Source organism: Cyanistes caeruleus, chromosome 16 (assembly GCF_971803275.1).
Source record: "Cyanistes caeruleus chromosome 16, bCyaCae1.hap1.1, whole genome shotgun sequence".
In the NCBI taxonomy this organism is placed as follows: Eukaryota; Metazoa; Chordata; class Aves; order Passeriformes; family Paridae; genus Cyanistes; species Cyanistes caeruleus.
The window spans coordinates 16455080-16480059 of NC_141716.1; the positions used below are offsets into that span (position 1 = coordinate 16455080).

Consider the following 24980-nt stretch of genomic DNA (forward strand, 5'->3'; position numbering starts at 1 on the left):
TGTTTGGAATGGTGCAGTAAGACTGTTTTTAATAAAGTCCACACACCACAATTTTTTAAAAGAATAGTAAAATCAGTTTATAAATTTACTCTTCAGAGAGGATGAACATGTTGAGAAAAGAAATGCTCTCAGAATCTAACGTTAAGTATAAACTTTTGGTTTAACATAAGAAAAAGATCTTTCCTGAGTATAAAGTGCAGTTAGTAACAAATTAAAAACAAACCAAATCAACAAGAACAAAACTGTATCAAAACAGTACTTGATTTTCAAGGCAGACAAGGGAGATAAATGCCTTCCCTCTAAGATATTGTTTCACGAGGAATAGTAAGTTTTTAAAAAGCTTTTAAAGAGGTCACAAACCCTTCTAACCAGTTACCTGGTTTGAAATACCATTAGACAGGAACACCAAGAGGTTACACCTTCAGACACATGAGCACAGATACATAAGCAGCAGAAGTACATGGATTTTTTACTCATTTTCCCTCCCTCTGTCTAACAGCATCAGTTCCCAGGATAAAAAGGGCAAAGGAGACATGGCAGGAGTTCTGGAGTTTTCTCACAGCACCTTCCCACTGGGTTATTTTTCACTACCTACTCTGGCCACCCACATCTGACTGCCTGAGCCAGATGCTCAACACCTCACTCCCCCTTCCAGATATAAAGATCACAGATGGCTCAAATTCCTGAGCATTACTGAACCTTTTACTTTGTATTTTTAGTTTTGTGGTCAGACTTTTTCAAGCTTTGAGGTTTTATTTAATGAAAGCAGCCTTCCTCTTAGACCAGAATAAAAGATGAGAGGAAAATGGTCTTCCTCGGTCACCTGTTCAACAGCACAGACATTCAGAACACTCACACCAGAGTACAGGAAAACTGAAAGAACCCTCACACATCTGCAAGAGACAGAAAAATGATACAGGGATGGCCATGAGATCCAGAACAGGATGGGGATACGAGAATGGAGGGGTTCCTGATGAGCCTGTCTGTCCATTACAGTGCAAAGTAGAGCCAAGGTGCACTAGGTGCAGGATGGGCAGAGCAGGGCAGAACCCTGCTGGCACTGCCCTCTCTGCACACATGAGCCTGCCTAACACCTGGGCAGCTCAGCCTTCCTGCAACCACTCACACCACTGGGCTTTTGAGCAGTCTTTGCAGGACAGACAGCAAAAAATGTAATATTCTATGTATCAAAAATCCACAATGAAACAATAAAAGGCTGCATGGCACTGCAATGCATTGTTACTTCAATAAAAATTGAGGTCACTTGTAGCAAGAGGGCTGCACCAGCTTTTTGAATACCAGAAAAATAATCTTTGATTATCAAGATTCCCCTCTCCCTTCCTTTTTTTTTCATGAAATTAATTTTGCTAATTTTGAAGATGCCACACTTGGTAATTTCTTCTTTACCCCACTATATTTTCAGAAGCATACTTATCTCTTTCTTCCTCAGACACTAAGAAAACCCCAAGCCTCCAAAACACCCCATCATGGGATTTTTTTTCTAAGTTATGCAATAGCACAGCTGAGGAAGGGATCAGGACTTGATGGAATAGTAAAATCCTGTAATAACAATTAATTGCAATTTTTAAAGTTACTCTTGCTACACAGTGCCAATACATTCAAAAATAAATGAGAACTTAGTTTACTCTGTTGTAATAAGTTGTTTTTCAGAAGTCCACCTGGAATATACACTTTAAGTACCTACATTAAAACATTCTGTATTGTAAAATGCATTTTGCATTGTTCTGTGAATTCTTCCAGTCTGTCCAGTTTTTAGAAGAGTTGATGCTCAAATTTATTCATCTTCTGAGGAAGCAGACTGAATAGTGCCAAAAGAAACCTGTTACTCATCAAAAGAAAGCCTTTGTTTGCAGCTGGGCTCTGAGGCTCTCCTGTGTTCATCATCTGTCACATTATTCCAGGTTTCCTTCATTGGAGTTAGATGAGGAGCGACAACATCACCATCCTAGTATTAAAATTCAGGAAACATTAATTCACTTTTGCTTTCCTGTCTAAAGCAGCAGAGAAGTAGCTTACTCTCAGATTAAACAGGAAAAAAATCAATCCAAGGTCCCAGAACCTTTGTGAATCAATAAAAATTGATGACTGTGCATCACAGAGGTGAAAACTGCTGCAGTGAGTGGTGGGGAGACAAAAGTGCCCTGCCTGAGAAGGCATCACCATCACCATCCAGTTCTTCCTAAATTAGTACCAGAAAATCTGGAAGGTCAACTCACTGTATCTTGGCCACTGGTCTACAAAAAGAATCATTAGAGTGTTTCCTCTGACTTCAGCACAGTGCCTCACTACCACTGCTGCAATGGACCTACCCCTGGTGCTGGGATGTGCCTTGCACTGTCTGAAACAAGCAGTGGGGCTCATCCCAGTCAGATACAGATGTTGATCTGTGCTCAGGCATTGCCAACACAGACAATCTGCTGCCTGAGCTCAGAAATCAGCTGCTGAGATGCACACTGCTGTGCTCTGCAGCATGCCAGGGCTGCAGGGTGGATGTGCCTGAACCTGAACAATGTGCTTACAGGACACAACCACACTCTACAACTAGGGAGAGCTGTTGCTTGATCCACTTGTAAAAAGCCCTGCTAAAATTAACTGCTCTAAAAGACAGATGCCAGAAGGATGACCTAAGAATGGACCTTACAGAGTTTTCTGTGCCAGGAACACTCATCTCCTGGGTGGCCTCTAATGTTTGAGGATGCAGCTCTTTCCCCAGCCTGGTCGAATGGAAGGTGTCTCTGCCCATGGCAGGGGTTTGGAACAAGGTGATCTTCAAGGGCCCCTTCCAACCCAAACCATTCCATGAAAAACCAGGGGTTAGGTGAGTGAGTGCCTCTGACATAAAGGCAAAGCCTGAATGTCAAACCTTTTAATGAAAAAGCAAGCTTATAGATGAAAATTATGAGCTCTAAACAAGAAATATAATAAGTAAATTTGTTACCTGTGGTTTGGTGAAATCATTCTCCATACACCACTGAACAAAGTACTGTTTTGCAGCTGAAATAATACGTGGATCCTGACTTTTGTAATAAACCCGGACAACCTGCTCCATAAATATTATGGGTAAAAGCTTTGAAACCTTTGAAATAAAACAGAAAAAACCTTTAGTATTTCTTGGAATACAAAAGGAAAGCAGTAAGAAGTCCCACTACAATCCATGTGTTTTATCCAAAGCAATTGTGTTATTCCAACTCCCAGTGTATTCCAATTAAATAGTGTTCACATGCAAAGGCTGTCAGGGCTCCAGATTGTCATAGTACAACACACACTGAAGATGTGCAAGGCCATGGATCCCACCACCTTGCCACAAATCCCGCAGGAACAACCACACAGGACTGTGATCACTTCCATTACAGGTGGTGAAAATGCTTTTCAGAAGGAAAGTAAAAACCTACCTGTTCTTTACTGATTTTGACTGCCTTGGAAGGATCGGCCTTGCAATAGAAGTGAACCTTATCAATTGGATTCTGTTCCTTCATTCCATAATCCATGCTGATAACCTTGCACATAAAACAAAGAAAATGGCATTTGTTAATGTTTGTCTAATTTGTTAACATTTTGTTTTCTGACAATAAATACAAAAGGCCACACACACTCTACTTCTGAAAATTACAGTCATCAAATGAAACAGTAATTAACAAATTACTACTTTAAAAAACCCATCTGGTATTTGTATTTTGCATCTTTTCTTCCATCCCCTCTTGCTCTGTTGCTGCCAGGTGGATATTCACATTTACAGTGACCAGCTCCCAGCTGTGCTCTGAAACATTCCAGTTTCCAGCACTGAAAGTGGACTGGTCACTTGCCAGCCTGGGCCTTCCCAAAACACACAACCCAAGAGGCTGCAGCAGAGCTTACAGTTATAAACACGAGGTTTAGACAACGTTATTTAAATCAGCCTGATACACCAACATTTCTGTGAGTCAGCAGGGATCCACTTCCCTGTCATTTCAGTTTGTGGGATGGGAAAAGCCCAGGCAAATTCTTTAAAGCTCAATGAACTGCTACAGTCTTGCCCAGTAAACATTCCATGCTTCTCAGAGTGAACTGAGAACAAGGATTAAGCTGTGTGATACTGCAGACTGTCCCAGTTCCCTCCTCTGTCTCAGGCTCCCTCCCTCCCACCACTGCTGGCTGCAGACTGAGCTGTGGCAGCAGGTGCTTTGTGCAGCAGACAAACCCCAGAAACGCCTGCTAGGCATCAGGTAGGCATACCAGGAGCCAGGAGGTCACAGTGCCTCTTTTCCTCCCACTGGCCCTACAGGTTTCCTGCCTTCCTGACTCATCCAGTGGCCCCCAGGCTGCTGCCACTGACACCCATGTATCAAACCCCATGGGTTCCCCCACTGCTCCTTGTTGGAGTCAGGACAGGGACAGGAGAGCCTGTTTGTCACCAGGACAGTGTACAGATGACAACCCAGTGGAGTTGCCCACTGCTTGCCCCACACCCTCCCACCACAACAAACCTCCCACACGAAGCTCAGACCCTCAAACTGAACCAGGCCTGCAGCTGCAGACACCCTGTGGGTTTGTTCTTTCACCAGGGTACACAAGCCCCCTGCAACCGAGTTTTTACTTGAACCCGCTCTGAGAGGTGTTTACATCAACTATGAAATTCTCAGCCTTTAGATCCACATCTGGAGGGTCCTTCTGTGGCTTGCTATTAGCAATGCTTTCTGCCAGGCTATTACTCTGAAAGAAACCAAACCAAAAGATTAAACTCAGATTACTTTTATGCACTCTCAGGTCTAGATCAAGGCAACACAACATGTGACACAATATATTTTTAAACTAAAGTTTCCAGTTTTTCACAGCTTAACAAGACTCTTGCAGCAATTTGGTTGTTTGAATTATTGTACACCATAGCCATAAGTACAAAACCCAGTTTTCAGAAACAAACCAAGTTTATGCAGTTGAGAAGACCCAAAATCTGCCAGTCTGTGAAGGAGTTTTACACCTGGTGATGGGGCAGGGAAAGCAGGACTGCGCCATCCAGAATGCTGAAGCATGAAAGCAGAAAATAAATACCTTCAACCAACTGCTTTACCAATACAAATGTGCTGCAATAAAGTTCTCCAAAGCTGAATACTAGACATTTTCACTGATTTTTTTAATGGAGGGCTGTAGGATCTTACTCTCTAATAAAGCTATATTATCTATGCAGTAAAACATATAAAAAACCCACAAGAGACAGACAACCACAAAATAAAAAAAAATCACCAAACAAAAAAACCCACCAAAACATACAAACAAAAAACCACAACAAACATAAAAAGTGCTCCACTAAAGTACTCCAAAAAGCTGAAACCCACAAAGGAGTTTTGTTTGGTTTTGACCTCAAGGCAAGATTCCCTGCAGACACTTAGGCAAAGCAGAGGAGCATGGCTAGACAGAGAACAGCTGTACACTAAAATGTGAGTCCTCATTCAAAGGCTGTGGCCTTTATTCAGGGCTGCTGTGTTCTGAGGAAAAGGCAAGATTTGAAGCTGCAAGATTTCCTGGGAGCAACTGAGACTCATGGCAGTAGAGCCCAGAGCAGTCAGGAGACTGTCCAGGAGGGAAGGAATTCAGCTAGGAGAAGTTGGGTTGTTTTTTGGGGTTTTTTGCTGCTGATTTATTCATTGCAGGGATGTGGAGACTGACAAGCAGAAAATCACACACATTGACAAGCTGAGGCATGTGTGTGGTTTGTAGTGACTCAAGAAACCAAGGAAAGGTTTATTTAAACTGAGAGCAAGCTTGGAGGAAAACCTTGCCAGAAGGGAACTGTCAACCTCAAGCAGCCTATTTGTAACTACTCCTACTCTGATCAGAATGTATATGTGTTAACTTATTTCCTATCTTTGCTTGCATTGTTTTGAAATTACCTCTCTGGTTTACCTTAACTGGAAACTCAGCCTGAATTTAAGAACTCTGAAGCTGTTTGGGATTTTCCTCTGGCTCTGGCCAGCTTGAGGATCACAGAATTGCACAAGGCTGGAGCAGCCTGATGTAGTGGAAGTTGTCCCTGTCCATGGCAGGAGGTTGGACTGGCTGGCCTTTAAAGGTCCTTTCCAACCCAAACCATTCTGTGATTCTAAACATAACCCTGTGGTGTGTGAAGGAGCAGAGCAGACACAGCTCTGTCTTGTGCAGCCACTGCTCAACTCCAGTGCTGGGAGGAAGCTGAGTCTCTGACATTCCTGCCATTGTCATCACAGGAGGAAACATCCTCCCTCAACCCTTCAGCTGCACACCCTGAGCTGCAAAGCATTGGCTGGATGTAATTATGGCACCAACAGTGATCCAGTCTCCCTTCAAAACAACACCCTGGATTTCCCAAGATTTAATGCCTCTGGCTGGACTTTCAAAATGAGAGTTTTTCCTCTCATTAGCCAAGCTTCTAGAAGGAGCTATTTAAAGGTGGAACTCATAACATTTGCTTTCACTCCCATCTCCTTATTTGTTGGGCCACCTATCCCAACCTTCTCTTCAGAAGGGCAGAAACTTGACAATCCAGGTACAACCACTGCATGTCTGCTTTCACCTCTTTCCTCTTGCTTTTGTAATACAGAATCTCTTAACACTACATTTTCTTAGACAAAGAACACAAGCAAAGCTACTCTTCAAACAAAAAGATGAACAGCTACATCTAGTAGTCATTTTCTAACCTTATTCTTTAAAGGAGCTGAATTATTTTCATGAAGGCTTTCTATATACAGACATCCACTTCTAGAAACCAGGGACAGAAAATTTTCACCATTATGGCTGAAGTTTGCAGATAAGTAACTGTTGATTTGACAACACAGTATAGCACATTGAAAGAGCTGGGCCAGCTGAAGTGAGCTCTAATATACCATTATTTTGAAATAAGACAACGGGAATTAAACTGCTATATGCTTTGAAAAAGACTCATGAAAAAGACTGGGAAAAGTACATGCATGCTCATGCTCAGTATTAGAATTTAACACCAAGAAATTCAGCAGCTATTATTCAGTTTGATATTTATTCTCAAAGCAAAGCACTTAAATTATGATTCAAAGCAAATGTGTTCCTTACTATTTTGAAATTTTCATGAACATCAAATGATGTTATAACCTTCTCAATCACTGGTCTTTTATAAAATTTTGTATTTTTCAGAAAAGTTTTTCCTGAAAATATTTCTGCAATAATCAGCTTCTGAATTTCTACCTCTCGCCATTCATCTGTCTGTAGATAGAACTCTCCCCAATCTTATATGTTTTATGACTCAGCTACTTAAAGATGGGAGGAAAACTTCTTACTTTATTTTTTGACTAGCAAATAACAAAAAACGAACAAACCCTCAAAGTAAACAAAGCCCACATGGAGATAGGGATAAATGGAAGGTCAGCAACTTCAAGAACATTTTTATGGGGACAGAATTCAGAACCTTCTGCTAAAGGACATTACCTTTACAATTTCTGTCTTGGATTCAGGTCGAGTCTCTCCTAAAAACTTGTATAATTCACGTCGTTCTATTTTACGCAAAATTTTTCGTGCCTCTTCCAGTTCTGGATGACTTGAGTTAAGAATTTCCAGGTAGATACAGTCTGCCAAAGTTGTATTGATTTTTGTTACATATGTCACATTCCAGTGTCACAATAAAATGCACAAACAGGGCCAAAGGTTAAAGCAAAAAACTGCTGGTTCAGGAAAGACACTTTCAGGGAATGAGGGAACTAAGTTTGACAATGAGAAGTCACAATATTATCTTAATTATCATTAGATTCACAATGGCTGTTGGCAAAAAAACTATCTGAATTCTCACCCTGGTAATGTACTTCATTATTTCACTAGAAGTTACATTCTTATCTCATTTAGTCTTGTTTAGCAGACTATCCTGAACTCCACAACTAACTAGCTCAGGACATGGTACTGTGTCTAGTAAAAAAGAAAGAATGGCCATTAAACCTTCAGGTTTTCTCAGACTTGGGATGCCAGCTTCAAAATCCCCCATCCTGTCTCTACATGACAGTGATACATGCAGCGAGATTCCCACTATCAGCTGGGGCATGACAGAGGTCTCTTTTGATGTGGCTTCAGAGCAGAAAGGTTATTTTTGGCTGTCCTAGAGACTGCTGTTGCCAGGATGCTGCTGGCCTGATCTGCACCCCACAGCTGCATTCCCTGGCTGGGAAAACCTGGGCAGCTCTGACACATGCTGCAAGCACAGCCCTGCAAGAGCCCACCTGGAGCTGTAACCATCTGAGGAGCTCCCAATATGCTCCAGAACAACTTCTGAGTTGTTTTGGTGCACCAAAACACCTTCAATTGGTTTAATGGACAAGGTCAACCAAAGCCAGAAACTTCTCCAGGAACCACAGACCAGGTTTCTTCAGACAAAGAAGAGATAATGCAGGAGAAATAAGAAGCCCATTAAATCTTCCCTGTGCAAAAGCAGCAACAACAAGGAATGCTTTGCTGTCTCAGCCTTTACTAGAACTAGGATTTGCTGCCAAATCAGGAAGCAACACATTAAAAAACAACTGTGGTTCTTCATCCATCATGGAAGAAAGCTAGGGAACCTTCTGCTTCAGAATCTCCCAGAGGTTCATCATTTGTAGAGGTCCATAACTGGACAATTTCACAGAAAAATCATGCACTAGGGACTGCTGAAAAAAGCCTCAAGAGCATCCAGGTTGCAAACACTTGTCCTGGTTTAAAGGACAGGTCTCTGCCAAAGAGGACAGGAACTTCCCTTAGAATAGAAAATACAACCCCCTTCCCTCCAAATTATTGTAACTTTGAGATTACAGGGCTTTCAGGCACAGATACAGGAAAAGGAATAGCAGTTCTTTACATGTGTGTGTGTGTGTAACAAGGCAAACAAACAACAGCCCCGATAGCAGCAAGGAACAGCCCCAGAGAGCCAGTCCCAGCCTCCTCCCGGCTGCAGGCACCTTCCCCTTTGCTGCAGTTCCGGGCACAGCCGGCAGGGGCGCTGCTGGCTCCCGGCCGGGCAGGGCGGGCGCGATGATTCCCCCGCGCCTGCAGGGGGCGCTGTGGCGCCAGCTCGGCCGCCTCTCTCCACACGGGAATGGCGGGCGGGCTGGCGGAAGGGATGGACAAGGGGCTTCCTTTGGAAACTCACGGCAAGCAGCCGGGAAGCTGAGTGGACTGCAGCACGAACCTCGGAGCAGCGGGCTGGAACGGCACAGGCGGGCACAGCCGGGGTGACAAAGACTCCTGAGCCGTGCCAGGAGCCGCAGAGTGTCCCAGCAGGCGCAGGGTGCCCGCAGCAGCTGCAGGAGCAGCGGGGCTGGGCACAGGCAGGCGGGCTCCACACGCAAGCAGCCAGAGACGCTCCCTCCGGGAAGGGGCCGGGGCCGGGGTCCCCTTCCCAGTGAGGTCGGATGTTGGAAAGGTCCCAGTTCAGCAGCTGCTCTTGCGAGCAGAAGCTCACCCACGGTAAGGAGAAAGCAGTGCAGGACAGAACTCCACAGTGGCAGCAAAATCTCCCAACAGCAGCAGCCTGCCTGTCTCACCTCTGATCCCAAGGGCGAGAGGGAGACAGGAGCTGAGCCCAGTCCTTCACCTCCCAGCCAAAATCTCCTGGTATCTCTGCTCTTCCCAAAAGAAAGCCCCACAGCTCAGAGATGGTAGCAAACTGCGCACTTCCCCCTCCTCCTTGGCTACATCTTTTGTCTCTCTTAAGTATTGCTCATTCCCATCTCTTAAGAAACAAATGGGAGAAAATTCCCTGAGCAAAAAGAAAAAAAAAGGGAAAGTCGTACCCTCCACAGCACTAGATGCAGGAAAGAGTTTTAAGAGGAACACATACTCGTCCTTCATGCTCCATTGTACATCTGATGCTGCTACATTCCGCACATCACTCTCCCTGCTGTTTAGCCCTCCTTGCTGAACAGATGATGCTAGCTAGCAGCTCCTTGCTGTGGCAGACTGTGAGAGGCTGGGCACAGCTCTGCTGTCTTTGCCCTGAGGTGTGCTCCCCACCAGGGACCACAGGTAAGCAGGTATTTACAGCAGGCCAGCCGACACCCAGGAACAGGCCCAGCCCAGGAACAGCTTCACCTCAGGCCTTTCCTCTCTGCCCAGCCTTCCACTGCTCAGCAATGCAATTCACATTCCCCAAGAACTACTGTCCCTCAAAGCCAGCCCCCCTCATCCTGCCCTAAGCAGAGGCACACAGTGACAGAAGGGACACGCAGCTCCTCACCTCAGCAGCAGGTGTGTGCTTAGACTGTTGGATGGCTGTGGCACATGAAGAACTGCCAGCAGAAGTCCTTAAGCACGATAAAGGCTAAGGCACACAGGATTCTCTGCAACAGTGCCCTCAGGCCCTGTCACTTCATCCATGGACCAAAGATAGAAGTTCTTTAGTCTCTCTGTTGGCCAGCTAAGGCTTGGTGATGGAAACTCAGGAGACTTGGCTTGGAAGTCCTGGTGAGCTGTAGCTGACAGGTGCTGCAAGAGCTGCCAGTAATCAGAAGCAGCCCTGAGCAGGACCTGCAGCACCCTGCCCTGCACACACAGAGCCATCCACAAAGCCTGGGAGCAGTAGGGTTGCCTGGCCCACACTGCAGCTCTGAACACAACCAGGGGAGCACTGGGGCCCCACACCACAGACCAGGAGAGGCAGGCAAGCAGGGCAGCAACCCTGAGACCTTACGAGAGCTGTTTGGAACCTGCTTTGGGAATATCTTCACACCACAACACACATCCAGTACTTCATCTGACTGAGCCACCCTGTAGTATCACTTAGAGCTCACTTACACCCCACTTGTGACAAGTACAACAAATTCAGGGCACAGGCAGGACCTTCTAACACTGCTGAATCTGAACATATGTGAAACATAAGGTTTAGTGCTTCTTTCTCTCTCTCTCAGCATAAAAGTGATTTAAACTAGAAGGTCTTGCTCTCCCAGCAAGATTTGAGAGCACAAGCACTAGACCTTGCCCCACCTTCTGTGCACAAAAACAGTAAAAAGAGCATTTTAACAGGTACTGATGCTCTTTTACTTAAAAAAAATAATTCTGAGACCTCATACCAGTTAGCTTAGTGTAGGCTTCCATGTCCTCCATTGCTGTAGAAATCCGATACACTTTTCCTCCAGAGCCTCTTATTTCAAAAAATTTGTCGGCTTTTTGAAAAGCTTCTGTTATCCTAGTTTGAGACAAAATTATGACTTTAGGATAACATAGTTTTGAAACACCTCACCGGTCAGCAGGCAAAATGAAACAAATTAGTATGTTATGAGCAGAAGACAACAGATGAAACTGTATCCCCAGCACAGAGCAGACACTGATGACTGCATCATCTTGTCTCCATGTTGTCATTGCACCTTCCAACAGAGATTTACTGAAGATGGGTTCAGAACAGAATGTAAACTTTTGATGAATGAGCAAATTCACTTTGTTCTACTTCAGACTGTGTTTAGCACCACTGAGACAATTGCAGAACCCCATAAAACAGTGACTGGTTCTTCAGCTGCAGTAATGCTTCCTCACAGATGACCACACCCTTTTACAGACTCCTTGCTTCCCGAGTTAGCTGAGAGAGTACAAAGCATTGTAAAGGGAAAGCATCACAAACAGGTAGTATTTTCAGCGGGGAAAAAATTATGTTCTAAAGATGAAGTTCTTCCAGATTTCCATGTACTTTGCTGTCATTTCCAGCTTGGACACTCTTTCAAAAGGCTGCTATAATTATAGGAAGCCAAGAACTGAGTTTTTCTAAAATAAAAAATATGCCTTACTCATCATATATGTAGGTACTGTCAAACCTGAGCATTTTTAGAAGTTTTAGAAGATCCCTAAATTAGTTTTGGAAGTTTATGAAGTTAAAGCAATCCAAATCACTCTTGTACTGTGTAATCCTTAACATTCCTTTTTACCATAGTCAACAGACCAGACCCTAAGGAAAAAATATTTGGGGATACAAGTATTTCTGATTCTCAAGAAAAGCAAAAAGAATAAAGTTAATTAAAAATTCTATAGACATCAACAAGAGAGGTAAAACAGCAGGTAGCCAGCTGAATTGGTGCTGAAAAAATCTTGCATTACATAAACACAAAGCCAGGCCTTAGCTGAGCTACATGAGTCCATTCGTGACTTTACTCTGTTAGTAACCTTGCTCTAGTAACCAGTTTGAGCTAAGTGGTCTCTAACTTGCAGATAAGGATTTGGATTCAGCTGTCAGCAGTTTAAATGGTTTAAGCACACCCTGGTCCGGTGCTTCTTCAGGCCTTTAATAATTTTCATCTAATTTAATTTTATGTGGAAGGATGCTTTTGTCCTCCTCTCCTCCTGTTTTTTGTTTGCTTTGTTAACCACAGCCTCTATATACTCTAAGCACTAAGTCTTTCCACAAGAATCAGAAGTGGCTTTTATTCTATGTCACACCTTATGGATTTTCTGAATATACCAAAAGGATAATGGATTGTTTCAAGAATTTAAAAATCAATTGAAAAGGAAGGAAAGGAAAATATACTTGCATTATTTCAATGATGTTGCCAGTCTTATGCTGGTATGCTCTCCGGTGCAGGCAGTTCCGGGTGTGGAACATCTCATACAAATTTCCAACTTCCTGAATCAAAAAAACCCTATCAGCATTTACTTTTGCCACTAGGAAAATTAAGACAATCAATCAATCAATTAATCAAATTAGTTACCTCCTCCCGTTCACAGCATAAAGCAGAATGATTATTATTCACAATTTCCAAATTTTGAAACTGGCTCAGGCCACTGTAGAGTGGCACTGCAGAGTGCTGAGAGTGACCCCAGGCAGCCTGGCAGCCAAGAGGACCCCTCATCCCTTCAGCAGCCCCTCACCACAGCCACATTCACTTCCTGCCCAGCAAACCTGGAGCAGGATCATGCAGATCTGAGGAGTCTGTAGAGTCTCCCCTGACAGGACCTGCCACAAATCATTTCAAACAGTGGTTTGCTATGTCCCTCCCCCAAACAGCAGCTTCAGAGCAACTACTTTTCTCCCTCTTGGGCTATGGGAAATTGGGCAGGACCCCAGGACCCCCAGCCATGGGGTGCAGCTCCCCTGTGTGCCATCCTGGGCTCCACACTCTGCTCACCTTATCACGAGTACAGATGTGCTTCTGGTTTTTCACTTCACAGACCCGAGTGAAGATAAGCAATCGCTTATAGTCAAAATTATTTGGGATTCCCAGGTGGTGGCAATCCCTAGAAATATTCCAAAGAATGTTTAACAATATGATCATTTTCGTACATACAGCAGCATTTTGTCAATAGGAATTCATAATAAAATCTAAAATTTCTACCTTGCAAAATAATCCCACTTGTCAACGTCAATGCCATTTTTTTTATTAGCTACAATCTCATAGAGGAAACTTTTCTCCTTTGGACGACCACGGTAGGGCCACTGACAGGGGAGACAGGAAGAAAAACATGAGAAACAGCAAGAAATTAAAGTGTACCAACAATGTCAAACAGCTTTTTTAGGACAGTGGGAATACCCTTTGCTCATGATAGACATCCAACATTGAGGTAGTAAAGAACACAAAAGCAAAGAAAGAACTCCCAGAAGCTATCAGGCATTAGAAATCCAGAACAGGGCCTGAGCAGCTGTCTTCCCAGAATCTCAGAAAGAATAAAACCCATGAAAACACAAGTACTCATTGCCCATTACTTACTTAAAGAAAGCCTGTGGCTTTGAAATGAAAAAAACCAAAAACAAACAAAAAGAGCATATCAACAAAGAGGGGAAATTTTGGAATTATTTGATTTTTGGGAATTAAATACACAAACATGTCACTGTCCCCCAGTCTTCTGCAACCTAAAACTTTCTAGAATAGAGTTTAAAAACACTTATTTAGATGTTTTAAGCAAAAAAAATGATAGATACTTAAACTCCTACCTCACAAGGGACAATTCAGCCATAAGGTAAACAGCAAATGAACACCAAAATAAGTAAGGTAAAAGGTGCACATTTTCTTGAAAATTTAAAGATGCTTCACCTAAAAAAATGCCATAAAGTGGCCTTGAAATTCTGAAAGTGGAAAACATTGTATGCAAACATGGCTTCCATGTTACCTGCACTACAGAAATACTAAAACTGATGTGAATAGCAATGGAAACACATGCAAGCAGAAGGAAGAAAGCACATCATGGATAAAGATACCATGATCACAAAGAGCTCTGCTATTGGGACATGTTGAGGACACTGTTTATGTCTGGTGCCTGAACACATACTGTCCATGTCATGACAGAGGCCTGAACCAGTGCACAGCCTGTCAGTGCAATCTGCTGCCTAACACCAGGAGGGTGCTGCCAGGTAGTGTGTGGCACTCCTCTTCCTGGTATCCTGCTGGAAAACAGGCACAGAATCCAAACAAGGCAAATCAGACACAGGGAAAGAACCTGGCACAAGAGCAATGCTAGTAGCAGGCACCAAGATTCATGTGCAACCAAGCCCAGCAGGATAAAAATCAGCTTGTGGATTTTGTAAATGAACATCCGCTTCCTACAGGATCTCAGACTCAATTTCACTATGTCAAGTTCCTTGTATTTGCCATAGGATTGCTACCCACTCCTGCAGTAGAAAATAATGGGCAAGTGTGAACATTTGTGGGTTACTTGTTTGGGACTACATATGAATTCTGATTAAGACCATATTGTCCTGACAGATCTCCCACTGATTTCAGCTGCTACCAGTTCTTTACTCTGGTGGCAACTGAATCAGTGTCCTTGAAAGGACACAAAAGCGTAAAACAAGGAGAAAGGACTTAAGTCTTTCATAGAATTGCAATAATTAACTCTTCTTTTTTGTCTCTTGAGGCAACCCATTTCTTCAAGTCTTATCCCTACCTCTATGTTTGCTATTGCAATAAATCCAAGCATTTTGCTGCTGTCATCAAAGCTCTTGTGGCTCTGGCACTTGGGCCAGGCTTGAATTGCTCACTGCCTCATTGCTGCCCGTGCACAATTTTGTTATCCAGTCTGGGGAAGGCCTCCTTTACTCCAGGACAAACCCCCCTCACTCCCTCAGCTGCTCCTCACCATACTTGTGCTCCAGACCCTTCCCTAGCTCTACTGCCCTTCTCCACTGCACCTCAGTGTCTTTCTCCAATGAGGAGCCCAAAACTGAACTCAGCATTTCAGTTGCGGCCTCAGCAGTGCCCAGCACAGGGGTACAGTCACTGTCCTGGTCCTGCTTGCTGTGCTATGGCTGGCACAGGCCATGTGCCATTGGCCTCTTGCCCACCTGGGCACATCTGGCTCTTTTTCAGCCACTGTCAGCCAAAACAGCACCTCTTTTCTGCCTAGCCACTTTCCAGGTGCCCTGCCCCCAGCCTGTAACAGGACCCAACACCTGGCATTGTGGAACCTCACACAATTGGCCTGGGCACATTAATCCAACCTGTCCAGATCCTTCTGTAGAGCCTTCCTGTCCTTCAGTTGAGCATGACTTGGATTTCCTAAACGCAGGCTGGCTGGGCCCGATTCCCTGGTTGTCCTGTACAAGCTGCATGATGACACTCAGGATTATCTGCTCCATGACCTTCCTCAGCACCAAGGTCAGGCTGATAGCCCCCTAGTTCCCTGGGTCATCCTTCTTGTACATGGAGTCACATTTGCTGATTTCCAGTCAACTGGGACCACTCAGGACTGCAAGTAAATGATGGAAAATACCTGGTACCCTTGACTGGATCCCAGTCACCAGTTAGGTTCCCTAAATACAAGTAACTTTCTACAGCTTTCCTCTGATCTGGAGGTTTTTGGATAAGAATTCTCAGGGAGCTGTAAACACATTAACGTATCTGCCAGCACTGTAAGAAATGAACACAACACTCCTCCAGCATCAGCTGTGACAAGATCCCCAGAATTTCATGGGGCTAGAAGTAACATATAGCAGAATTATCTGTTCTTTGAGAGAAATAAAGACGTTTCTTGGGATAACCACAGGAGCAGCACACCAACTCACCGATTTCACACAGGCAGTTTCATCTATAGGCCCTCCTATCTGTTCCTTGATGAACAACATATCTTCCTCCAGAACAAGACCATGAGATTCCATGACTTCTTCTAGTTTATTGGAAGTGATCAAGTGCTCAAACATTTGAACAGATGCAGTTTCATGCTGTGAAAAAAAATCCCATCCAAATATTGTATTACATAGTTTGAGCATCTTTCCTGCAGTGTCACAGCTTTACTCCAAGTCATCAGCACTGCTGAGCAGGGCACATGGGCAGGCTGGTGTGAAGGGCAGCACCTGGGTGCTTTCCTAGTCATTTTGCATTAAACAGAACAGGAAATCACCTGGTCTACAGACTCCAGAAACACTCTTCAGCAAACAGCTGTTACTTCTGTGTATTGACAAACAGCAGCAAAGCCATTACAATGCTAAGAGACAATTTTGCTTGATTAAATGATTAACCAGTAAATGTAAACCTGTAAGTGTAAATGATTAACCAGTTGACTCAGCTGATTTTGCTAAGAAATTACAAGCAGAGAGAGGCCTGAAAGGACTGTGTTGCATTTCATCCACAGAAAACAACTGTTGAAACTGTGTTCAAAATTTTGGGAAGTTTTAATTCTAAAGACTATTGAATATCCTGTCCCTAGGCTAAAACATTATACTGGAAAGGAAGCTGCCAGTTGCTATTTTGCAAATGTAAAATATATTCTGCAGAAAGCTCTCAGTACACATTTTAAGGCACAATGTTGGCCAAAAATAATCACTACAGTCCTAACAAGGATAGCATCACAAGATTAGGAAATAACATTCTGGTTTTCAATTAAGCCATCAAAATGATGCAATAAGGTAAAGCCAGATAACCACTACAGCCTCACAAGCACTGGAACTCTTAACTCTTTAAAGATTAATTATTTTGCCTCCAGAAATTTCAGGTTTGTATTTTTATTTTAATAGTGAAAAGCCTACCTTCCACTGCAAATCTGGACGAGTGAGTGGAATAAATCTTCCATCAAACATGTGTGAAAATGGCCCATGACCTTAAATATAAAGATTACACGGGTTTAGTCTGAGACATGGTTGTCAGCAAAAATTTCTTGAGCAAACTTAGGATCTGAATTCTCCTGTATCTGACTTTTCTTGACATATCACAGTCTTAGACTGGTTTGGGTTGGAAGAGACTAAAGATCATCTCATTCAGACCCCTGCCATGGGCAGAGACATCTTCCACTACCCCAGGCTGCTCCAAGCCCTGTCCAACCTGGCCTTGAGCACTTCCAGGGATGGGGTGGCCACAGCTTCTCTGGGCAATCTGCTTTACCACCCGCAGAGGGAAGAATTTCTTCCCAGTATCCCACCCAACCCTGCCTTCTGCCAGTGGGAAGCCATTCCTCCTTGTCCAAACCCTTGTCACTCCAAAGTCCCTCTGAGCTCTCCTGGAATCCCTTTTATGTGGTCTAAGGCCTCTCTGGAGCCTTCTCTCCTCCAGGCTGAACACCCCCAGCCCTCCCAGCCTGACTCCAGAGCCTGGCTCCAGAGGGGCTCCAGCCCTTGGTGCATCTCCGAAGCCTCACTCCAGCAGCACCTCATCCTTATGTTGGGGCCCAGGCCTGGTGTCAGCTCTGCAGGTGGGGGTGTCACCTGAGCAAGGGAGAGGAGCAGAATCTCCCCCCTCACCTCTGCCCATGCTGGATATCAGCCCAGCACATGGGGGGTTCTAGACTGCCTCTGGTCCTTTCCAGCCTCTCACCCACCAATGCCCCCAAGTTCTTCTTCAGAGAGCTGCTCTAAATCCACTCTTGACCCCTCCAGGCTGTCCAGGTTCCTCTGGATGTGCTATCCCTTCCCTCCAGCATGTCCCAACCACACAGCTTGATGTTGCTGGCAAACTGCCCAAGGGTGCATCAATCCCACTGTCCCCATCACCGACAGAGATACCCAACAGTGCTGGTCCTGAAACACAAACCTTAAAAAGTTTTGGATTTTGGAAAAGTTGGGGTTTTAAAAATAGTTTTGGATTTTGGAAAAGTCAGGATTTTAACTGGGAATTGACATTATTGGAACTAATTGGAATAGAGTAAGCTCTGCTGAGACTAATTAAAACAAACAGATGGGCCATGCTAAAACCAAGGGCAAATGGAGAGGCCTTATCAAAGTTACAAGGTAATTGCTAACTATCCTAGATGTAGATGCTGACTCAGCTGGGCTTGGGAAGAAAAACAGGGAACCCAGTAAAGAACTTCAAAAACCTAAAACAACAGTAAATGAAAAAACTCATTAAAACAAGAAACTAGGAGCCCAGCCAAAGGCCCACCTGGCTCATTTGTCATCTTGCCCTGAAAGGTGGGAAGGTTAAAATGAGGAAGAGATGTATTCCTTCCTCCCTTTCAGGACCCCTACTATAAAAAGACCATCGACCTACTTCAAAGAACAAACCACACATGCTTAATTGCCTTTTTCCTCATTAGCATGAGAAGAGGAGAGTGGGTGGTAATTGGGTTATGAATATGTATTTGTATTCAATACTTTTGTAAATAAAAAGCCTGTAATCACCTGTACTTGGGGCCACATACATATCAGGGGTGACCCAGCACCAGTCCAGTGCTGATTAAATATATCCTAACTAAAACAGAGAGTCTTTGTCCGTCATTGTCAGATATTGATGCTAGATCATATCCTTAATTTGGTAAATCAGTCCCCACACAGGTCACTCATCACTGGGCTCCGCCTGGACATCAAGCCTGTAACCAGAACTCTCTGAGTGCAACCATCCAGATAATTTCTTATTCATCATCTATGCAGAAGATTTCAGTATAACAAATATACTTTCCTAAGATACTTTAAGTACTGCTGCACTTAACAGCTATTTCCAGCACCTACACCACAGGTAAATACTGCAGCAACATTGAGAATATTAATTACCCTGTGTCAGCTCTGAAGAAAAGAAGTAGTTTTGAAGTAAATGTTACAATTTTTGAAAGAAACAATAATTTTCATTCTGAAATATTTTAAGAGACCTGGAGAAATCACAGAAGGAAGTAAACACTTTAGCCACTGAAGGCAGAACTCTAAGCACCATTTGGAAACAGGACAAAACACTAGCTAAGAGAGGCTACATTTTCAAGTAGAACTGTCTCCACAGATGTACTCCAGACCAAAAAGAACAGATAAAACCTGTATTGGAATATGGCTATGCACTGAGCAGCCCAAAACAGCTGACATGTTCTGACCTCACAGCCAGCTTTTCGTCCTGGTTAGCTTTCCAAGAGCAACAACCCATCTCAGGTGTTCCTTACCCAAATCGTGACAAAGCCCAGCAATTTCTACACAGAGGATGTCACGCTGGGTTATACCCAGGTCTGGTTGTCTCTCCTTCAGTGTACGAACCAGACATCCTGCAAGGTAGCCAACCCTGTTGCAGGAGAAAAAGAAAGAAATACAGCAGTGGTTTAGGATGAACAGAAAAGTTCCCCTATCCTGTTTTGCTCCACTAAGTCACAGCCCTTGTCTGAGAGGCCACATACAAGGAACACCCAAACCCTGACTTGTGACAGAATCACAAACTGCTTCCTGTAAGTAGAGTTTTAGTCCTCCAAAAGCAAAAAAGCATGGGATGCCATGCCCAAATGGGATGCCATGCCCAAAACACAGAGATTCTAAAGCATCCTGCAGTATTTAGTAACACACAACTCCACAGTAGCTGTTTAAGGGAACAACAGTGCACCACCGACAGTGACAATCTTGAAGCACCTCAGCTTACACCAAATCCTTGAATTCCAGTAACCAAAGCATTTGGTACTTTTTTCAAACTGCTGCTTTAATTATAGCTCATGACAATTATTTCTCTTCTCATTCATTTTAGATTTGATTTAGTTAAATGGGACCCTCTGCTCTTGTGACACAAAACCAACAGGAGGAAATATATGGCATATACTCCCATAAACTGTTTATAACCTCTGCACAAACATCTTTTTCCACTTGCCTCAACAGTCCCCCTTTCAGAACAGCTTAAAGCAAGACCAGGCTGTAATGAGGTAATATGTTTCCTTAGTCCAAATTTCAGTGTTTGGTGGCTTTTTCCTAGATCAATGACCACACAAAGCTCACTTCTGCTATTTGTAACACTGTAGAAATCTTTGAAATTATATACAAGTGGAGAACACCTGTCCTAAATTTAACTCCATAGATCAATGGATTTACCATTTGCAATCTGGTTTACCAGATGCAATCAATCCAGGCTGCCTCATTCAACTGAGCCTTTTGCAAACAGCCATTTGAATCTCATTATAAGTAAACCAGATTTAATCCACAATATTTCAGCACCAACAAAAGCAACTTTAGGCTGGCCAGATCACCTGAATAAGAAACCATTTACTTTCTTAATTTCACTGCCCCTTGAGATTTACCCTTAAAACGAGCTCAAATTTGTCATTCATCTACTTCCCTGAGGAGCATGAATGACCTGGCAATGCTCTATAAATCCTTGCAGCCATCACATTTCTGCTTCACAGAATTATAGCTATCAGCCTGACAACCTGCCATTGACTGCATGAAGCACATCTACCTACAAAGGCAAACATTACAGATCAGAAGGACTTCGGCTGTGCTGGATTGATGTGTGAGGATTACAACTGTCTGGCAGATAACAAGAGTAGCCCCAGTACACTTACTAAGTTTATGCTTTAAAACTTGTATTTTGACTGAGGGAACATAAAGTACTTAGTTTTTAGCTAACATTATTCTTAGAATAATAAAGGGTGGGGAAGGAAAGCTAGCATTGATCCATCTTGTAGGTATCTGTCTTTATTAAAAGAAGTTCAAGGGAACAGCCCACAATCATATGTGATATCCAGGAACATTTGAGACCAGAAATGCCCCCCCATAAGTTTTCACCAATACTCAGTCATCAATGCCCTTTTGCTGGCACTCTACTGCAGTGGAACCAAACTCAGGGATACCCAGATACCAGAGATGGGTGTACCAGAACCACCACCTTACCCCAGGGAGTGTTCAAAGCGGTTGTGAGAGGCTCCTGGAAAAACAAAGTACGTGCCACCCAACTGCTTGATGTACCGGAGGCGCTGGAACTGAGGGGTGTCGATGATCTGAATAAGCAGGGGATGAAATTCAATGTGCCCATGAATAGGATCGTTAAAAACCTACAGAAGAAAAAAAAAATTAACCAAAAAAAAAAAATTAACATTTAAAATCTAATTTTGAAAAGAAACAATCACCAAGGTAAAGGACATCTAAAATGGTCAGGTATTTGGTGGGAGAGACTGTTCATCTTCTGTAAAACAGACATATCCTGCCAACCCTATATCAAGATCTGTCTCAGAATCATAAGATGGTTGGGGTTGGAAGAGACTTTAAAGATCATCTTGTTCCAACATACTGCCATGGGCAGGGACACCTTCCTCTAGAGCAGGTTGCTCCAAGCCCTGTCCAATCTGACCTTGCACACTTCCAGGCACGGGGCATCTGCAACCTCTCTGCACAGCCAAATTCATCTTGGAGAACTACTAAAGCTTGACACCAAAAAGATAAAACTGCCTATTTCACATAGCAAGGGAAATAAAGTCAAAATACCTAAAAATGTTAGTTCTCCACCTGTGCAATTCCAAAACTGAACATGTGTGAAAACTGCTGTCTTTATTAATCTGCTATTCCAATTAAAGCAGGATACTGCAATGCATGTCTGAGATATGCAATAAAAATGTTTGGCCTGATACTGTTCATGCTTTTAAAATCAAATGCAATTTTGCCAAGCAGAAATTATGATTATTACTTTTTTCTTAAAAAAAATGCAAACCCCCAAAATTATTAAAATATGAAAGAAATACTTCCCCAGTTAAACTAACACACACTACTAGGAGAAACAGCTGGACACCAGAAACAGTGAAAGCAAGGAGCAGTCTGTTAACCCAGGCCTGGGGAAAAACTAATAAAATAAACCAAGGGGAGGCTCTAGACAGAGGGATGTTGAAGGGGAGCTTCTCTAACACACATCAAACAGCTCTTCCGCTCATTTAATCCTTCACAACCTGCAGGTGGCCACTGAAAGCTTCCACATTATCATTCTAGTATTTCTTCCGGTTAATGTGGTTTCTCACAGGCCCCCACTACCAAGAGTCCAGAGTTTGCTGCTGTGCAAATGAAACACACCAGCTGGCAGCACCTAGCCGAGAGGGGAGAAGCAGAGAGGGTGTGCAGCGTTTGGGGCAGGAGCTGGCCATGGTGTCCCCATAGCATGGGTTACCTTCATCACCTCCACGTGCTGCGGCCGCAGCTGCGTCAGGCACGCCAGCACTTCCAGTCGCTCAGCTGGGCAGCTAGGAAAGAAAAAGAGACACTGAGAGCCAAATCTGCAATGCACTTCCCTTTTCAATTTGCAGTACGTATGGAATGACTTATGTGAGTTCACATTACTTTGATATTCCTTGACAGAAGAAGACAGCAACTGCAACTTTTTCAGAAAAATATTGAAAGCATTTATCCTTCTAAAATCAGAACATATCTGTAGAGCAGTGTAAGTGCTTCTCTGAAAACTGAGAAATAAAACCACCATGAAACTGATGAAAAAAATTGTGTAAGCCATACCTGGCATCCTTTAAACTTATGGGAAAGACAACATGCAGCATGTGACTAAATGACATTTCTAAAGGATACAAAACTTCCTTAAACTAAAACATCAGTCACAACAAATCATTTTTATAAAAATTTCTTGCAGTTAGTCAACTGTGTATTAAAAGTTTAATTTTGTCAAATTAACTTGAATTTTACATAAATCAATTTAAATTCCAACAGCAATTGGAATTACATTAATTCCAGCAAAAATTACAGCAAAATCACTGTAATTTAAAACATACTCTAATTTTGTTGAGACTGATTCTTCTATTTTGCAAAGATATTTTTCTGTCATTTTTAATAAATTATTAAAGGTACCTTTCACAACACACAGCTAAACTTCCAGTGCAGAAACTCTGCCACAGCAATCTAAGAGCACAGAGGGGACAAGTCTGGAGAGAGAGATAATGTGCTCTATAACACCTACTTTTACTAACTCTGTCAGTAAGCCTTGCCCTTGAGCTAAATGGTTTCAGCCTTATTATGCCAGCAAACACTATCATGAGAAAATACTTTTTCTCCAACAGTTAACCACCAAGATCAGTTTGATATCAGCCTTTCAACATAAAATTTAACAGAAAACAAGACTGTAGTGTCAACTATTAGGAAAAAGTACTGCTTGATGCACTACCTATTCTCATCTGGATCATTTAATAATTCACAATCCCTAAAATATTAAAGGTATGTGATGTTTGAGCTGCTGGTAAGAAGAGTTTCTCTCAATCACTTGGTATTGCTTGTCCTAACAGGGAGCTCTTGAGCTGCAGCTGCTGCTCAGACTGCCACAAGGCAGTGCTGGAGCACCTCTCCTGTGCAGACAGGCTGAGAGTGCTGGGGCTGCTCAGCCGAGAGAAGGAAAATCTGTGGGGAGATCTCATTTCAGCTTTCCTGTACCTTAAGGGGACCTATAAAAAGGAGGGAGAGGGACTTTTTATAGGTCCCCTTAAGGTACAGAGCAGATACTGTAAGGGCAAGGGGCAATGGTTTTAAACTGACAAAGGACAGGGTCAGATTAGGTATTAAGAAAAAATTGTTCCCTTTTAGGGTGCTGAGGTCCTGGCACAGGTTGGCCAGAGCAGCTGTGGTGACCCCAAACCTGGAAGTGTTCAAGGCCAGGTTGGACAGGGCTTGGGGCAGCCTGGGATAGTGGAAGGTGTCCCTGCCTTTTGTGGCAGGGATCTGAATGAGATGATCTTTAAGGCCTGCTCCAACCCAAACCACTCCACAATTCTAAGATGAAAAGTACTCTTGGTGATGCCCAGACCAGCATGTGTTCCATGATACAAATCCGAGAGCAAAGAAATCAACAGTGTGACCAGCAACCATTAAACTAATACAATGAATGCTTCTAACAACTTATTTTTCACACAGAATCACAGAATTAGCCAGGTTGGAAAAGACCTTTGAGATCATCAAGTCCAACCTATGACTTAACATCACCTTATCAACTAAACCATGACATTAAGTGACACATCCAGTCTTTTTTTAAACACCTCCATGGATGATGATTCCACCACCTCCTTCCTGGGCTGCCCATCCCAATGCTCAATCAGTCCTTCTGTTACAGATTTTTTCTTAATGTCTAGCCTAAACTCACCCTGGTGCAGCTTGTGTCTTCTGGTCCTGTCATTTGTTGCCTGTGAGAAGAGACCAACCCCACCTGGCTGCACCCTCCTTTCAGGTAGCTATAGAGAGTGGTAAGATCTCCCTGAGCCTCCTCTTCTCCAGGCTAAACAAACCCAGCTCCCTCAGCCACTCCTCATAAGGCTTGAGTTCCAGACCTTTCACCATCCTCATTGCCATTCTCTGGACACATTCCAGCATCTCAACATCCTTCCTAAATCAGGAGGCCCAGAACTGGACACAACACTCAAGGTGTGGCACAACCAGTGGCCCAACCAGCACAGGGGAAGAATCACTTCCCTAGTTCTGATGGCCACACTATTCATATTTTAATATGCTCTGTTCAGATCTGTCATAATCACAACCCTTTGTGCTTCACACGGGGCACCAAGGATTGCTGTGGATTAACCCCAGATAGGAACTCAGTCCCACACAGCCACTCACTGCTCTGGTGGGATGGGGAGGAGAACCGGGAAAAGGTTAGATCCTGCATGCTGGATCCTGGATCAATTACCTGCATGCCCCACCTTCCCTGCTCTTTTTCCTCCTTCAGACAGAAAACAGCCACAAGGCATTTTTCACCTGAAGTCTACAAGGTCAGACCCCCCTAAGCAAGACAAATCCTGTTAACACAGGATTGTAGTTTTCCAGGGCTCTGCAGGCAGAATTCCTCCAACAGCCTAAGCAGCATTACTGCTGGCTGCTTGGAAATGGTGACAACTGGCACTTCTTCATCCACTCCCCTCCCTGCTTTGTCCACACCCTCCTTCATGCCACAGGTCACAAGGACCAGAAAATCCCT

At 43.5% G+C, this 24980-nt stretch overlaps 1 protein-coding gene across 2 annotated transcripts in view; it reads right to left on the reverse strand.

Moving 5' to 3' along the window:
• Positions 1–24980, reverse strand: part of SAMHD1 (SAM and HD domain containing deoxynucleoside triphosphate triphosphohydrolase 1) — a 27559-nt gene continuing 2579 nt past the window's right edge. For both annotated transcript variants that reach the window (XM_086853551.1, XM_086853552.1), the window contains exons 3-16: positions 22188–22260; positions 20927–21087; positions 19225–19340; positions 16898–16968; positions 15938–16093; positions 13275–13375; positions 13068–13176; positions 12474–12565; positions 11028–11143; positions 7429–7568; positions 4621–4710; positions 3414–3518; positions 2960–3097; positions 1–1966 (exon numbers count right to left, since the gene is read on the reverse strand). In XM_086853551.1, the coding sequence (XP_086709677.1) occupies positions 1844–1966; positions 2960–3097; positions 3414–3518; positions 4621–4710; positions 7429–7568; positions 11028–11143; positions 12474–12565; positions 13068–13176; positions 13275–13375; positions 15938–16093; positions 16898–16968; positions 19225–19340; positions 20927–21087; positions 22188–22260 (1591 nt within the window). In that variant the 3' untranslated portion in view covers positions 1–1843. The remainder of the gene's footprint in view (positions 1967–2959; positions 3098–3413; positions 3519–4620; positions 4711–7428; positions 7569–11027; positions 11144–12473; positions 12566–13067; positions 13177–13274; positions 13376–15937; positions 16094–16897; positions 16969–19224; positions 19341–20926; positions 21088–22187; positions 22261–24980) is intronic.